At 39.2% G+C, this 16,604-nt stretch overlaps 1 protein-coding gene across 1 annotated transcript; it reads left to right on the forward strand.

Annotated features, from left to right (window-relative positions):
• Positions 1-3,538: 3,538 nt before the first annotated feature.
• GDF2 (growth differentiation factor 2) lies at positions 3,539-7,154 on the forward strand. Its single transcript, XM_065843744.2, has 2 exons — positions 3,539-4,350; positions 5,975-7,154. Exons 1-2 carry the CDS (start codon positions 4,005-4,007, stop codon positions 6,913-6,915), a joined length of 1,287 nt encoding a protein of 428 aa, XP_065699816.1. The 5' UTR covers positions 3,539-4,004; the 3' UTR covers positions 6,916-7,154.
• Positions 7,155-16,604: the final 9,450 nt, after the last annotated feature.

Below are 16,604 nucleotides of genomic sequence, written 5' to 3' on the forward strand. Positions count from 1 at the left end.
TCCTCAACAGACACCTAATCTTCTGCACTATCTTATCCTATTAAGAGTTGTATTGTTTAGGGAAAGGATACTGCACACACTACCTTCTGATGAATGACTAACGGAAGGCTCCTATCCAGCTGAGATGCTCGATAACTTCTGCCACCAGTATTCAATATTCATGTGGTGCAGATTCCCAGACAGAGATGTGTAAATGTGGTACTTCCTGCTGACCTTCATAAAAGCAAGATTCAGCGTGTATGGGGGTGTTTACAGGCTTACTCTCACAGCAGTTCTTGCTAGTTCATCATAAACAGCTTCAAATAAAAAGTAGATAGTTCTAAGGCACCTTGGAGCGTCCACCAGTTATGACTGCCAAAAGATCATGGATCCAGCTAGGCATTTCTTCTTCTCCCAAAGTACTGCAGCGGTTTACACTGGAACTACTGGGACAAACCTTTGTATACTGTTGCTGTTGAAAGTTTGCCTTAAAAATGTAGGGTCTTGTGCTTTTATAAATCACGAGAAACTCAACTACAGTTGTCAGAGTAATGCTAATGCATAAAGAAAAATTAAAAAGTGCTCAGAAAATCATCATTTATTCCTGCAGAACAGCCATAAGCATATGCATTTTCAAAATATCTTAAGTCATTGTCATTTCTGTTCTCTATGAAAACTTACCCTTTTCTGTAGGTCTAGTCTTGCTCCCATTTAGCACCAGCTCTGAACAGAATGGCATATTAGCCTAGTGTGCTTATGTTCTCATCTATTGCATTTTGTTTTCCTCAAGGAATCTTTTCCAGATCTTGAATTAACCCTTGGGTACAAGCTGACTTTCCAAGATGTCCTGATGTAAGCAATTAGGAAAGAGATACTATGATCTGTTATAAGGTCTATAGAGCATAAGGGAAAATGCTACCCCTATATTCATTAAGGTACCTATAAAATTTTGAAAGGTTTAGTCTGCATTTAAAGGTTTGTTGGCATACCTGTGTTATTTAGCATGGGCCAAACAAAATTATACTTGTAAGTGGCATAGCTCTCAAGGCATACCCCTACTACACAAGCAATAAAATTCTCTTATTAGTAAAGTTTATGTATTTCATTTAGAGTTTAGCTGTACCAGTAAATTCTCTAGAGCAAACAATGTCTAAAACCCGTATTTGTGTAGAAGTGGCTACTACTTTCTGGGTCTTTGGTATCTGGATGTCTAATCTTCCTATAGAGAAGGAAACTACATTTGAAAATGCACAAATGCAGTCAGCTGCTGTTGGGAGACACTGATACCCTTACATTCTTGGTTCGAACAGATCTTTAGATTTGTAGAGAAAGTGACTATCAGCAAACACTTAAACTGGCAGGTCAAGATAATTCCACTAACTAGTCCTAAAATAAAGTATACATTGATATGGGATGATTTAAGACAGATAAAACAGGAAAACAGGTGATATTCACCAGCAAAGCGTTAAGGACTTTTTTTCCTAAAACAAATCAAATTTCATTTTTTGTGGCCATAGTTTAATTGCCAGAGGTAGCAGCAACAGCCAGAATGTACCTGGGTTTTCATGAAGTATTTCAATTCACTTGCACAAGGCTGCATAGTTAAAAGAATTCACTGGACAATATTAACATATTTGTGTATCGCAGGAATTAACAAATGTCTCACTGCCAAACCTCAAACAGCAGCTTTCAAAGGAATTGCCACTAAATGGAACTGTTCATTGTAAAGTTTCTGCAAAGCTGACACTTGGCCTGACACTATTTGACATCTTTATATATGAACTGGATGTCTGTATATAACAAGCCCACAACATTTGCAGAAGACAGTGAGAGTTATTTATATCGTTCATTTGATCTAGCTGCGCTTAATGTAATCAAAATTCATTTTAAGGTAGACAGATGCAGAACTTAGTACTTGGGCACATGGAATTGAGGCTGCTCCTACTGAGTAGGTGACTACAGCCTTGAAATCCATAACTCTTAAAACAATTCTGGTGGGTATCATGGGTATCACAGCATAGTATTAGCATTCATGGTGGATGCTATGTATAGAGGACTAATGCAGGCTTTGGAAAGATACACCCCTGGGTAGTGAACCACATCAGGAAAGGAGATTTTATATCTGCATGTGGCACTGGTAGACTGCCACTAGAAAACTATATATAGCCCTAGTGTTCACCTTTTTCAAAAAAACATTCAGATTCTGAAAGAGACATGAAAGAGAAACAAAGACAGTTAGAGAAAATGTCTGATAATATGACTAAAACACACAATCTGTTTATTTTATCAGAAAGCAAACTGAGAAGTAACTTGATTACACTGTATGAGTACTTTAACAGAGAGAAAATGCCAGTGCTATGGGGCTCCTTCAGCCAGCCAGAAAGTTACAGGAACTCCTGTCTAGAAATGAAGCCAAGCACAATGAAATAATAAATGAGGCACCATGATTTTTAAGTGTAAGTGATAATCTTCTAGAGAAATGCTACAAAAATTGAAGAAATCTTCAGTTCTTTGATATCTTCAGATAATTTCTGGAGACTCTTAGAAAGTTACTTTTTAAACAAACACAAGTAGTTGGGCTCTGCACACTGGTGGGAAACACAAAAGCCTTGGGTAAAACATAGCAGAATTGCTATGAAGGAGACCAAGATCAATGCCGAATAATCCTTTCTGACTTTACACCACAGGAACATAATTAACCAGGATCTTGGTTCCCAGTTGTCACTTAACAGACATGTGAGTATTTGAGAAGTCTGGGATCACTTTAAACACTGTGTATGAACTGCTAAAAAACTAGAGAAAAATAGCAAAATCTTGTCTGCTTCTTTGCAATTAGAATTTTTAAATGTAAAAGCTCATAATACTATTCAGACTTCATGGATCGTGTACAGTATGGATTGCATTGTTCTTAGAAAAAATGAGACATTAATAGTACAGCTAAAATACTAACGCATCATTAGACTAAATCATAATGCATTCATTAAGAGAGTGAGTGATATTTTTGTCTATAAATAAACTAGGTTTATCTCTTCTGTATCATGAGAAATTCTGTCACCAGTGTTGTATTTTTGCCTTGACCCATTCTTCTCATAAATAACAGTATTTTCATAGATAATCTTCTGTATCTACACAGAGAGCTTTTACTTTCTGTGTGGCCTTAGAAGGCCTAGTTCCACCTTCATTTTGAGGTCACTGAAATAATGACTGGTTATTCTTGGACTGGGTTGACAATCAAAAATCTAAGAAATATATTACATAAGATACTATAAGAACAAGACTGAATTTCTATCCACCAGAGCATTCAAACCAAAAATGGACAAGCCTGCAAACAACATGAAGCAAACTTGACACAAAACAGATATTTCACTGTGTACAAACAATAGTTCTTCACAGATAAATGAAAAGAAGTTTTAAGGTTGTTTGTGTTGTCATGAAATCACGTCTTGCAGAATCACAGGTCTCCCTCAAAAGATCAGGTATTTTCTGATGACATGAGAAGGGACTGTAATAAAGATTTCTGAGATGTTATTTACTAATAGCTAATAGAGTAACTTTGTTCTAGATCTCTGTTTTCTAGTCTTGATGACAACAGTTTAATCTTCTACGTCCCTAAGAGAGCTTCTCTTTGTTGGCAAGGAAATGACAGAGGAGTGTAATTAAGCAATGATGACCCTAAAATGAAATGTGGATTCTCTACAATATACAATGTCCTTCCCACCAGCCACATGTGTTTGTCAGATGTTTATAGAATCTTCATTAACTAAGAGCTTTGCTAGATAACAGAAGCTGAAGCATGGCATCAATGACTCTGATAAGGGCAAGTGTACAACCAATCTGCTTGACAACTGACAAGAGGCTGGGGTTTGAAGCAGACTGCAAAAAGAGCACAAGGAAGTGGTTTGCAAAGGACATTCCAGTTGTTTGCCTTCCATCTCCTTTCCTCTCTCTGTAATGAAACAAGATTTTTAATCAGCTAAAATACCCTTGTCCTCTTGTCTCTCCATCAGAAAGTAAATATAAAAGAAATGCATTATTTTGGAGTATTAGCTGCACTGTCTGTTTTCAACATCATTGCCTGTTTGACAAGAGGCAAGCCTTTGGAGGACTGGGACAAGTTATCAGCTATGGGAAAGTCTGATTCACGCTTTCATGATCCTGGGGAAGTGGAAGATGAGACTCGTTTCGACTTTAAATCTTTGCTGGAGAATATGAAGACAGATTTACTAAGGAGTTTGAATATGTCAAGAGTCCCTTCACAAGTGAAGACCAAAGAAGAACCACCACAGTTCATGATTGATTTATACAATAGATATGCTGCAGACAAGTCCTCCATCCCCTCATCCAATATTGTAAGGAGCTTCAGCACTGAAGGTAGGAGAAGTCTTAAATACGTGGACTAGAAATTTTGGAGTACATGGATGGACAGTAGGTACTCAGATTCTTTTGAAATTCAGGGGGAACCGAGTACCTAACTTCCACAGATTCTTTAGAAATGAAACAGATTAAAATTTTGGATTACAGTCTTGTTCTTTAGTTTCTTTCAGTCTTAAAAATAATACAATTACCTTTAGTTTTCTTCTTTGATATTTTTACTGTACAATATTCTTTTCTCAAAAGCATCAACTGAGGTGATGCACTGAATAATGGCTTATATGAATCATGTTTCTCAAAGCTAGAGATTTGGAACTGAGTTTTAATGTCAGAATGCAAACTTATGATCATCTATAATTGAGACACGCATGCTAGAGAGCTCTGCTTTCAAGTGGTTCTTCTAATACTTAAAAACCACAGCAGTCAACTCAGAAATGTGTTTCTGAATCCAAAGAAGGAACAGCAGTGCTCCCCCAGTATTCTAGTTGAGGTGGAAAGATTTAAATGGAAATTGGTAGCCAAGCTTGTCTCAACCAAAAATATTCAAGATCTCTGTCTGTGTAACACTACACAGACTTTTAAAAGCTCCATCATAAGAAGCAGTAAAAAAGTTAGAAGTAAATGTAATCCTTGTGATAAAAATAAGACAGGGAGAATCGAAGCTTCTATTTATAAGAAAAATAGACATACACAGCTAACATCACAATGAAGAACTCCAGATCTCCAAATTAGTGCCCCTAGTCCTGAAATGGAAAGAAACCTTAACAGTATAAACTAGATTATAGTTTCCATAACTCACTCTCCTCTCTCACTGCTTTTGTGGGTAAACACTGTGAAGAAGTGTCAACATCAGCCAATTAAAAACCTATCATGATTGAGTAATAACCTTACATTGACCAAACAGATATCAGACAGTGAGGACTTTTGAACACAGCCAATCTGATCTTCCAGTCAAATATCTGCCTCTCCTGAGGCAGAGTTGCCTTGGCAAGCTCAGTAAGTTCAGCCTGGGAAAGACTGGGACCTGGGCATGAAATGTTGTTTATCACCAAGTCTTAATTTAGACCCTGAAGCTTCAGAATTTTCAAAAGCTTTTCTATTTCCCCAAACTCTCAGTAATCCAAGCAGTTTTTGAAGTTATTTGAAGACAACAACAAAAGCCTCAGCACAGGTAGTTGTTAGAGACACTTAAATATGTAACATGCTTCTTAGTATTGGGAGGGCCGTTCATCCCATATGACGATGATAAGATAGGAAATTCATAGAGCATTTTAGGAATTATTTGTGTAAAAATCTCTTCAGGAAACTGCGAAATTTCAACACTCCTGAGATGCCTTAGTTACATACTTAATACTGACCAGCATCATTCACAACTTGTTCTAGGCAGACTTCACACACTCACCTAACCATGCAATCTTGATGAAAATGCTTGCAACACCAGGCACCTTGATTTCCACTTTTCACTCCCTGCCCTCGAAACTTGGCCTGAAGACTTTTTTTTTTTTTTTTAAGCTGGGTAACCATGTTCTTATTTTACACCCAAAATACATCTTGAGTCTTTTAAAAGCAAGTTACTTGGACAGCCAGCAGCACTGTAACCATGTGTTTTACTTTCCTGTTGCAGATGTTGTTTCTTTAGCTTCACCAGAAGAAAATCCATTTCAGAAACACATCTTGCTCTTCAACATCTCTATTCCACGATATGAGGAAATCACGAGAGCTGAACTGAGAATTTATATCTCCTGTCACAGAGAAGCCGGGTCTCTCTCTAGGCTGGAAGGCAACATGGTCATTTATGATATTCTAGATAGTGACCACTGGAAAAATCCAGAAAGTACCAAATCTTTCCTTGTCTCCCACAATATCCAGGAGTGTGGTTGGGAGATGTTTGAAGTCTCCAGAGCTGTGAAAAGATGGGTCAGAGCAGACAAACCGAAGACTAAAAACAAACTGGAGGTTGTTATAAAGAGTAAGGCTCTGGGTGGTTTCACTTGTGGGAAGCTAGATGTCAGTGTTACCCCTGACACTAAAAATCTGCCACTATTAATAGTGTTCTCCAACGACCGCAGCAATGGGACAAAAGAGACCAAAGTGGAACTCCGGGACATGATTGTTCACGAACAAGAAAGTGTGCTAAAGAAATTAGGAAAGAACGACACTTCATCTGAAGAGGAAGAACAGGGAGAGGAAAAGGCCATCCCTGGGCCCCACCAGCATTCCACCAGAAGCAAGAGAAGCATCGGTGCCAACCACTGCCGGAGAACTTCCCTCCATGTGAACTTCGAAGAGATTGGCTGGGATTCCTGGATCATTGCACCAAAAGATTATGAGGCTTTTGAATGTAAAGGAGGTTGCTTCTTCCCTCTGACAGATAACGTTACCCCAACAAAACATGCTATTGTCCAAACTCTCGTGCATCTTCAAAACCCAAAGAAAGCTTCCAAGGCCTGTTGTGTTCCAACCAAATTGGATTCAATCTCCATTCTTTACAAGGATGATGCTGGTGTGCCCACTTTGATATATAACTATGAAGGGATGAAAGTGGCAGAATGTGGCTGCAGGTAGTAGACAAGAAGCTCCAAGCATAAGAATACCCCCTTTTTCTGCTCTGTGTAAATCTGTACATTAGTGATACAAATCAAAATCCTTGCAAACAAGGTTTGGAGCAGGGTATGAGGCTGGTTGTTGTTGTTGCTGCTTGCTGTAAGGGAAAACTGTCATTTAAAGAATGGCAATCATTGTAAATAGCCTGCACTATATATCATGGCAAAGTAAATACTGGATTAAAATATTGTGAAATTGAATGAACTATGCAGTATTTGGCAACAGTGATACGATCTGAATACCTTATTTCAACTTTTCTGTTTAATCAATTCTGTTTAGGTCACAAACTAAAGGATGGGGATTTAGGATGTCCTGTAAATGTTTAATAGTATTGAAATCCAATTCTCTCAGCCAACTCTGACATTTTCAACTTCTGTAAAACTCAGTAAACAGAACTTAGTCTGCATGGTAAATTCAGCAGTCTAAATCCTGCAAGCCTTTTCTCAAATAAGTAATCTCAGAGGCTTTACAAGCAAATCATTTACTCCCATAAGTGAAGATTTTCAGTATTCAAAATAGAAGATACTCCCGGCCTTATTTCATTCCCAAGTTTCCTTCTGTGGGTAGCAGGTGCCTTGGTTTCAGCTTTCTTATCCTCAACGTCCCTATTTTTACCCCTTTATGGCACATACTTGAATGATAAGAAGTGCAGCCTTCCGCTTCTAAGACGCTGTTTCCTAGGAGGAACAGCAGCCCTTATCTCCACACAAAGATAAGGAGCCACTTTGACCTACTGCAAATTCTTAGTATTTCTTTGCAAGAACATGCAGTCAAATGATGTTCAGCCTTAGAAGCTGTAACCTGCAAACAATGGGGGTTGGCAGAGCTCAGCACTTGTGAAAAGCCCAGGCTACTTATTTAGAGGCCTAAATATGTTCTTTGGAGTCTGACATTTAGGCTCCAATCTTTTAAAGAATTCTTCTTCGGAGAAACTATTTTACATACAAAATTTTTTCACTCCTTAAAACTTTGGCAGAAATTGGAAACTTCTATCCATGTTCTATGAGACTTATACTGATATATGGGAAATACACTATCATACAATAGTTCTCATGACTTCAGTTGTATTTTCACTAAATGAGGACCCCATCTTTTGTGCGATTAATGTACACTTCCTTTGATTCTAATGAAGGTTTTACCTGTACAAGAACAAAGCATCTTCTGCTGGTTTCAGGTGACAGGTGTAAGTGCTGTACAATTCCTCATAGTCAACACACACACACAAATTCTCACTTTTGATCCAAACCCATAGCAAATTACACATTTGTTCAAAATGAAGAATGTTGATGAGGCAAAAATCCAAACAGTAGCTTAATGTATGGAAACAGCAAGATTTAAATGGGTACATATGTTTTAAATTAGGGCAGCCTCTAGGCAAGACAAATTCATTTGGCATGAACAGGTCAGCTTGAAATCCGATACACTGTTTATTTACTATTGTTAACTTAATACAGAGCAAATAGCAGGTGAGTGTGAGCAGAATGGTTGTAATTCCATCAAGAACTGCTGGTTACATGACAAACTATGAGCACAAAGCACTACTCACCAGAATCCTTGGACTGATTTATAGCCTTTTCCTTTAGAATTGGGCTGCAATTGGATCAGATCTGAGATCTGTGTCCATGCAAACTCCATCCATCCATAGCTGCCTGTCATTAACCTCTTAAGCTTCCTGTGGCAGTCCTCTCATTTTACCATTCCCCACTGCCTTCTGTCATCTTACAGTCATCATTATGCCTTTCTCCTTTCAGAACCCCCTGCTTTCTCTCCCTGTTTTGTTCATGTCTCCTAGGTTCATGACATTCTGTACAACTTCTCTTAATCAAGTAAAAGAAACCACCAAACAAGCATTTGGTGTGATCACATTAGAAAAGTTATTCACCCATGTGTAAAGGTAATTGTAGCCCATGTGCCCTTAAGTCATCTAAACAGAAGATCCTAGTTATATTTTGATTTCTCTGAATACAAGACTTTGTCCATAATTAAATTTAAAAGTAGGGAAGGGGAAAGACCAGTCCCCGCATGCCCACAGAGAGAAACTCTCAATAATCCTGTTTTGTTCTTTTTTCACATTCTGAAGTCAAATGTGGATCTTTGTTTCCCAATCTTTAATTGGGGGTGGGAAGGGGGAAGCCATTTTTGGCAGAAAAATTCGTATCCTAGCTATGCTATCAGAATTCCAGAGGAGCTCTACGGGCTACAGGATCCATACCAAAACTGTACTACAAGTCACTTTTGTATTTCAACCGAAAAAATCCTTTGCTCTTCAACAATCACATTCCCATAGGCTTAACATTTTGATCGGTACAGTAGAAGAACGAAATGTGAATCTTTCCATAGGGTGATGGTCAGGGTCAAGAATAAATGAGAACCCAGTAGTGACTACAGATGCTACCTACAGCACGGCTGAAGAGTGTGTCAAATGGATGTTTGGCTTTACACTGTAAATTTAGCAGCTTGATTTATGTAGTTTTGAACATTTGATTTTAAACAATTGCTCATGTTTCCTCACATTTCAACTGCCTTGGGACATGACAAATCAGCCAGGTGGCCAAGACATGCTAGAGAGTATACAGGTTGCAAAGAGCAGACAAAGCACCTTGCCCCCTGCATCAAGCTGGGCCCCAGCAGACACTAAGAAAAACCCTTCTAATCATTGTATTCGGAACATCAATCAGCATCTTGCTGTTGCTGAGGAGCAGGTTTGGGCTTGTCCACTGTCCAGCAGATGCACAGTTAAAATTAATTTGTTTAACATAAACATGTTGTTTAACATAAACATGTGGGCCCATTAGCTATCTGCGTAACAGCCCATAATATCAGAATCACCAACTGACTCCACAGTGAGTTTTAAGGTTACCCTGCAACACTTCAGTCTTAACAGATAAACATGGTAAGCTGGTGGAAGCTGGTCAGGAGATATAGCTGTTGTTATTTTTACATAGCTTCCTACCTTGTGTGTGTGTACACAGCAGGCACAATGTCCTCTGATCTCATCCACTCATCTGTGCCATGTCCCAACACAGAACAACAAAAAATGCAAATTAACACTTAGCAAATTAACACCACCAGCAATCACTAAAAGTCAAAAGATCTCCATTTCCACTATTTTTTTCCACAAATGGAGAGGCAATGGCCTCATGGGAATCTGAAGGTGTTCAGCTGATATTTACACAGACATCTTTATACTGGAAAGATCCTGACAATCTAGAAATGTTAAGCTAGAATTGCAAATTCCTGATATTCGAAATAACAGGGTTTAGATTGCCTCTCAAGGAGGCTTAATGTTTCAGACACAATTGTGCTCTAACACAATTAACCCTGCTCCCAGACCACAGCTGGTTCTTCTCTCCAGCCTCGTCAGAGCCCAGCCCTTACCATGTAGGTAATGCACACAGGTGCATGGCCACATACCAGGTAGCTCCACGTAGGCATATGCTGTGAGCTTCAGGAGGTATCAGTACCTTGCTGTAGCTCCTCATAGACAACACAGAATCAAAGTTTCTTACTGCAAAGAAAAGCTGAAGTGTACAGATGGGACCACAGAACAAGCTGGCAAAGGCAGCATGTAGTAAATGAACAACGCGAGGCAAGAGTCCATCTTCAAACAGCGTAACAACATCTCCTCATCCCCTCTGGCTGCTCTGAACAGTGAACAGGACACTGCTCCAGACTACTAACCACCTCCCTTCTTCCTGCGTTAACTCCCTAACATACTGTTTGGTGTGTGTTTAGTGGAGACAAAAACAGGGCAGGTCCCTCCATGGTCTCTGTAGACCAAGGGGCTCAAAGAGTTCTGCCCAACCATCTGCAAGGCAGGAGGCTCTAATTGCAGGTACCTGAGGTCCAAATCTCCTCATTGTCATCCCGGGACTGATCGAGGTCTACACACCACCCCAGAGCCGTCTTTGGCATCTCTTCACCCTCTAGTACTTTCTCTGAACCCTGTCTCCATGCTGCCTGGGCGCCGCCCTGGGCTGAGGGGCCTCCGTGCTGCCTCGGCGCCATCTTCAGGCTGCGTGGTGCTTCTGCACCAGTGCTGTTCCTTACTCCTCAGCTGTCTTCACCCATTTTCATGCTCTCTCTCACATGCTACCTTAAAATCTCTCAGCTTAAAGGTGCCTCCTTCCATTTCCCTGCCAGCTGCCCACAGCCTCTTTTGCCCTCTCCATGTCTCTGAGCTGCCCCACTGCCACATCTGTGCTGGCTGCTGTCTCAGGAGCACATCGTAACCTTCAAGCTGCCTCAGAGCTGCTCATTTCATTTTTGTCCTCCCCCTTAAAGCTTCTACTGGACCATCAGTCATAATTCAGGTAAAGCCTCACAGAATAATGGCTTCAGTGTAGCCCTGGGAGATGGGACACCCTGAGTCAGTCCCTGTACCAAGGTGTGTGGTTTGGCTGGAGCCGGGCAGACCCGCTGGTAGCCCTCACAAAAGCCTTGACACTGGCCTTGACACCGAAAGAACCAAGCGAGCAATGTCCCAGCAGCCTGGGCCTTGGGACTGGCCCAGCAACTGAAACTTCTGATCCAGAAATGGCGGGAAACCTAGCTCTTTACTACAAAATATATAGCTCAAGATGCCAACAGCTGGTCTGCCAGGATGTGCTGGGCACTTCCATCCTACATCAGCATGGCAGACAACAGTGCCAAGGCATGTTTGGCCAGTCATCAGAGTTGTCAGGCCCTCAGCAGCACAGTCTCCAGGAGCCGGATCACTTTGGAGGCAGCCATTTGCAGTACCCGGCCACTAAACAAAGGCTCCCTTGGATGCCCAGACCTCTCACTGTTTCAAATAACCTGAGGATAGGCTCTTGATGCAGTATTTAATATTCACTATTTATTATCAGCTAGCTCTGGTGCACCATGCTGAACCAACACGTACATATGTAGAATCTAGAGGATACGTAATCATGCAAATACATGGTATACCAGTTCTCCAAGGACTGCACATCAGTTTCCCCTTGTTGAAAAACTACTTACCAAAATGCAAAATGATGTTCCTGAATTAGTTCAGGTTGGCTAGCTGCAATGCATTCTCCTTAAGCCTTCCTGATCCTTCTGCTTACATAGAGCATGGCAGTTCATCTGCTCGGCAGAGCTGGTCAATGTGAGTTTATCACAGCTGCACTCTACGAGATGTGATGAGTATCCACCTGCCCCTGACAGAAATTAGAGAGGCCTCAAGATCAGAATATACAATTTCTACACCTACCCAAACTTTCAGTAAAAATATAAATTCTGTTCTCATTCTTTTTTTTTTTCTTGGTCACTGTAAAAAAAGGAAGAGAATGGGAATAGTAACAGAAGAAAATAGAAATCCAACACATTTTGCATTGAAGTTATTTTATTACAAATGCAATCATTAAAGAACTCACTTGAATTCCACTTTCAGAAAATTGAAAGCTTTCAATATTAAAACAAAATGTGGAAGAAAACTATTTTATATAGGTTTGTACAGCATAAGAAACGAAAGACCTAGAGACAAACCCCTAACATTACTTCTTCTGGCATGGGGATTGTAACGGAATCTAAGGCTGATATTATTCATTCTTTGTATTAACAAGGGACCTAGAAAGCCTACTCAGGGACAAGGTTCCCTTTGTACCAAACAGTACAAGAACAGAACAGAAAAGACAGTCTTAGACCATACCTATGCAATCCAGTCATGCCTGTCGCAGACAGCCATGGAGTAGCAATGACCCAGACTTGTACATCTATAAAAAGCAATGGAGGTTTGTCTAGAAATACTTACTAAAGTCCTGGAAGCATTAAATACTTAATTAGCGTAGTCCTGTGCTTGAGCTATAAACCCTGCCTCTCATTATTTAGGAGCCAAATATCACCTTTATGTTAATTCTGATTCTTATATAGAATTTAAAATATGTCTGTACTAGAAAGCTTACTAACCCAAAAAGTAGTTTATTTCCAAAGTTAATTTTTATCCTGTTGGTATAGGATCTAGGCTCAAAAAATCATTTATTCCAGTGAAAAACTGCTCTTACTGCCACCTTCAGATGAGCCTCCTGCTACTGCATTTCATCACTGACCAAATAGTTTACACAGACCTGCTGAGAGAATGGTGAGATCAGCTGCGAATGAGAACCAGGGAGTATTGGAGCAAAATATATGTAAAGCAAAAAAATATATCAACCAGACAAACACATAGCAAAACATTTTATCTTGCTCTCATGGAAGCCTTTTAGCATGTGATTGGAGTGATGCAGACCCTGCATGCAGACTAGTCTAGGGCAGATAAAAGAAAATGCCTCTCCTCAGAGTATGTAGGAAGTTCATACCCACAGGAAGTCAGAAAATGAAATACTTGTGGACAGATTTTAGAGGATCGTAAAATTTTATGAGTTATAAAAGCTAGAGTTAAGTCTGAGCTATTGAGTTCAGCTCAAAATTAAAATCAAAATAGGAATTTGGCTTGGGTTATATTGTTAGAATTGGTGATAGATTTACATTTGGATTTAGGTACTCAGCGTTTAATGAGCAGACTTGCATTAAACAACATGTTTGATAAAAATTTAAGCTATATGTATCAAGAAATGAGTAAGTAGTCACTCTCCAAAGCTTGCAGTATCCACACCACTTAAGGAAGAACTCTTATCTTCGAACACCATCTATAAATAATTACCAAGGTAGCAATGAGTGATACATATCACATTGACTTCAGGGCAAAACCAACAGATTAGTGAACAGATCTGGTATGGAAAAGTAATTTTTTCCACTATCCTAGCTCTTAAGTCATGCATGTTGGGAAAAGCATTTGTTTTACATTTACACTGTGAAGCTAGTTTTGATTCTGTGTGCTAGTGATAAAGTGCCTGAGGAAGAATATGCATCTGAACTTGAGGAATAAATTTAGCTGTGGAGTGTTGCCATACCTTGGCTTTTACTGAGTAAAACTGATCACAAACCTGTATATATTTCTCAAAACCCTAGCTTCATAAAAATCTCAGCTACAGTTTCCAGCCATTCTGGTATGAAAATCTTTAAAACTTGATACAATGCACAATAAATATTAGAAAAGCACAGCATTTTATCTTTTGTTTTACAATTTTACAAAAATCACAGGGAGGAAGGGGCCATTTCTTTATTTTTAACCTCTAGATAAGGCCTCGCTGGAGAAAAATCTAATGGATCTGTGCAAATGCTTCTTTAAATGCCAGCAAAAAAAGAAGTCGTAATGAGTTTAGCAGTGGATATATAGAACTCAAGTAGATATGGAAGGTAATTATCTGACATATATCCTGATTAAAAATGCTTGGTTAGTGTCTGTTACACTCTCTTTTCTGTGTTCTTAATGGCAATTCATCTATGTCTGTTACTTTCAGAGTAAGATAAGGTGTCTGTTAACACCTCATAGATAACATCTGTAACAGCTTGTAGCACCCTTTGCACAGCATGTTGGAACTCAGGTAATTTAAGTAATGCTTTGTCATTTCAAGTGATATTGATTTCTATTCTAAAAGCAGAAAGTGGCACAGAAGAATACAGTGAAAAAATAAGGCCCTTCTAAAAAAATTAAGATTTTTTTTTTTTAAGTTTGCTATGATGTAAACATCAGAATTAAAATACTTTCAAGAAATCCAGAAAACATTAATTTCTCTCATTTTTATAGTAAAGAATTTAACCTCGTTTCCACCATTATCCCATACTTGGTAAATAGTTTTATGTAGATACGTGTCCATTATGTACTAGGAACCGATAGATTAAAAAAGAAAGTACTCTGTATACTCCATAAACGTGCCGTGTCATTTTTTTTTCTGGGATAGAAAACTGCATGCTGAAAGCTACTGTACAGACAGACAGAAATAGAGATCCATCCTGACATATTCTTAGGGACATAGATTATTGTACTCTTTTTCCCAATTCCTGTCAAAATGGATCCATTTTGTAAGTCTGCTCTATGGCTCCTGGGCATGCCCTCCTCCAGCACCCAGCAGGAGTATAAGAAAGAAACAAATAAGAAACAAAAAGAGGACCCATGGGACAATGGAACAAACCAACCCCGTAGCCCAGCAGGCAAAATATCTAACCCTTCCATGTTTACACATTTTTACTTCATTGTTTTAGATCAGACATGTATTTTCTTTCTTGTTATGCTTTGTTTCCATCATAACAAAATGAGTTAGTTTATATCTTCCCTTTCAAGCTAATTGAAAGATGTTGGAACACAAAAACATTGCTAACAGTAAAGTAACATTAAAATATTAAGCACTCCAAAGTGGCAAATGTCAGAATTAAGATTATCTATGCAACATCCCCCTCGTGGTCATATGCATTAATTACAGTATTACAGCTCATTTTTTGTTTCAGACATCCCTTGCTTTAATCAGTGCAAAGAGCACATGGTGCTTAAGAATTAAGTTAGACAATTATGAAGTACAATATCTTGTCTATTGAAATAGTTATCTTAACATACATGATAGGGTGTGCAATTATTCCTGTGGTAATGGCATTTAGAGAAACTATCAGAGATTGGGAGTGAAGGTGGGGTATGTGGTAGACATTAATGTAGCAAAAGAGATCCCTTGCCCCAAAAACTTTCCAAGCTAGACAGACAGAAGAGCCATGGGTTAGAAAAGCAATAGAAATCAATTCGCCCAAGGTCCTGTCCACTGTATTGGCCACACAAGGAATTAATGCAGCTCTGGCAATAAATCCTGTAGCTCAAAAGTCAGTTTCTGAGCAAGAGGTGGTTATGCTGGAGAGTTTCTCTTCCAACTACCTTTGCCCTAGAGTGCTGGATTGTTCTCTGCAGGGAGAATGCAAGAAGAGCAATTCAAATTGGTGATAATGCCCTGGAGTTAGGTCTGTAATGAATGCCACAGATTACCACAATACAGAACAGCCCCCCAAAATTAAGAAGGAAAAGCAGATCTGAATCTACCAATGAGGCACACAGATGTTACTGTGGCACATTTGAAGCTTAATTACCTATTTATACATTATCGACAACAATTTCAACTATATCTTAGGCCTCTCTTTTGACAAGGGAATTGGTGACATTTTTAAACCAGGGTTTAATTTTTAAAGATGATAGCACAGCCTGGTTGCCAGGGATAGTCTGACTATAACATAAAGTTTTATAGCTTTTGCCATGGAGCAGTCCTGCCTCTAGTGGACTCGTAGAGCAATTTAATTGTTCCCTTTGATGGATTTACATTTGTACATTTACGTATTCACAGATACAAACCAACCATGAGCTGAAATAACACCTGCATATATAGACAAGGCTATACCTACACAGAAATGTTGAAGGAAGGAACTTCACAAAACTCCTTTATTACTACAACCAAATGAGCACTTATTTGCTCATGTGAATGGCAGGTTTTACTCATGACACACAACACCAGAAGAGCGCACCCAGCCGGGGTAAACCAGCTTTATACTCTTCCTTCCACTTGCATTCATATGTAGCAGCAAGTGGCATTTTGAAAGCAATAAAAAACCATGATTCCCTAGTCTATTCTTGCTGCTATCTCCGGCAAGCAGAATGGCTGGGGTAGCTAGTCATTTCAGACTTAAAGCCAAGAATCTATTCTTGTATGTCTTTGGCATGTCATACTGGAGCTCTGAATGTTGACAACTCACATGGGTACAGCCTGCAGCTGCATCTCACATATTCTGATCCTCTT

Source organism: Patagioenas fasciata, chromosome 8 (genome assembly GCF_037038585.1).
Source record: "Patagioenas fasciata isolate bPatFas1 chromosome 8, bPatFas1.hap1, whole genome shotgun sequence".
In the NCBI taxonomy this organism is placed as follows: domain Eukaryota; kingdom Metazoa; phylum Chordata; class Aves; order Columbiformes; family Columbidae; genus Patagioenas; species Patagioenas fasciata.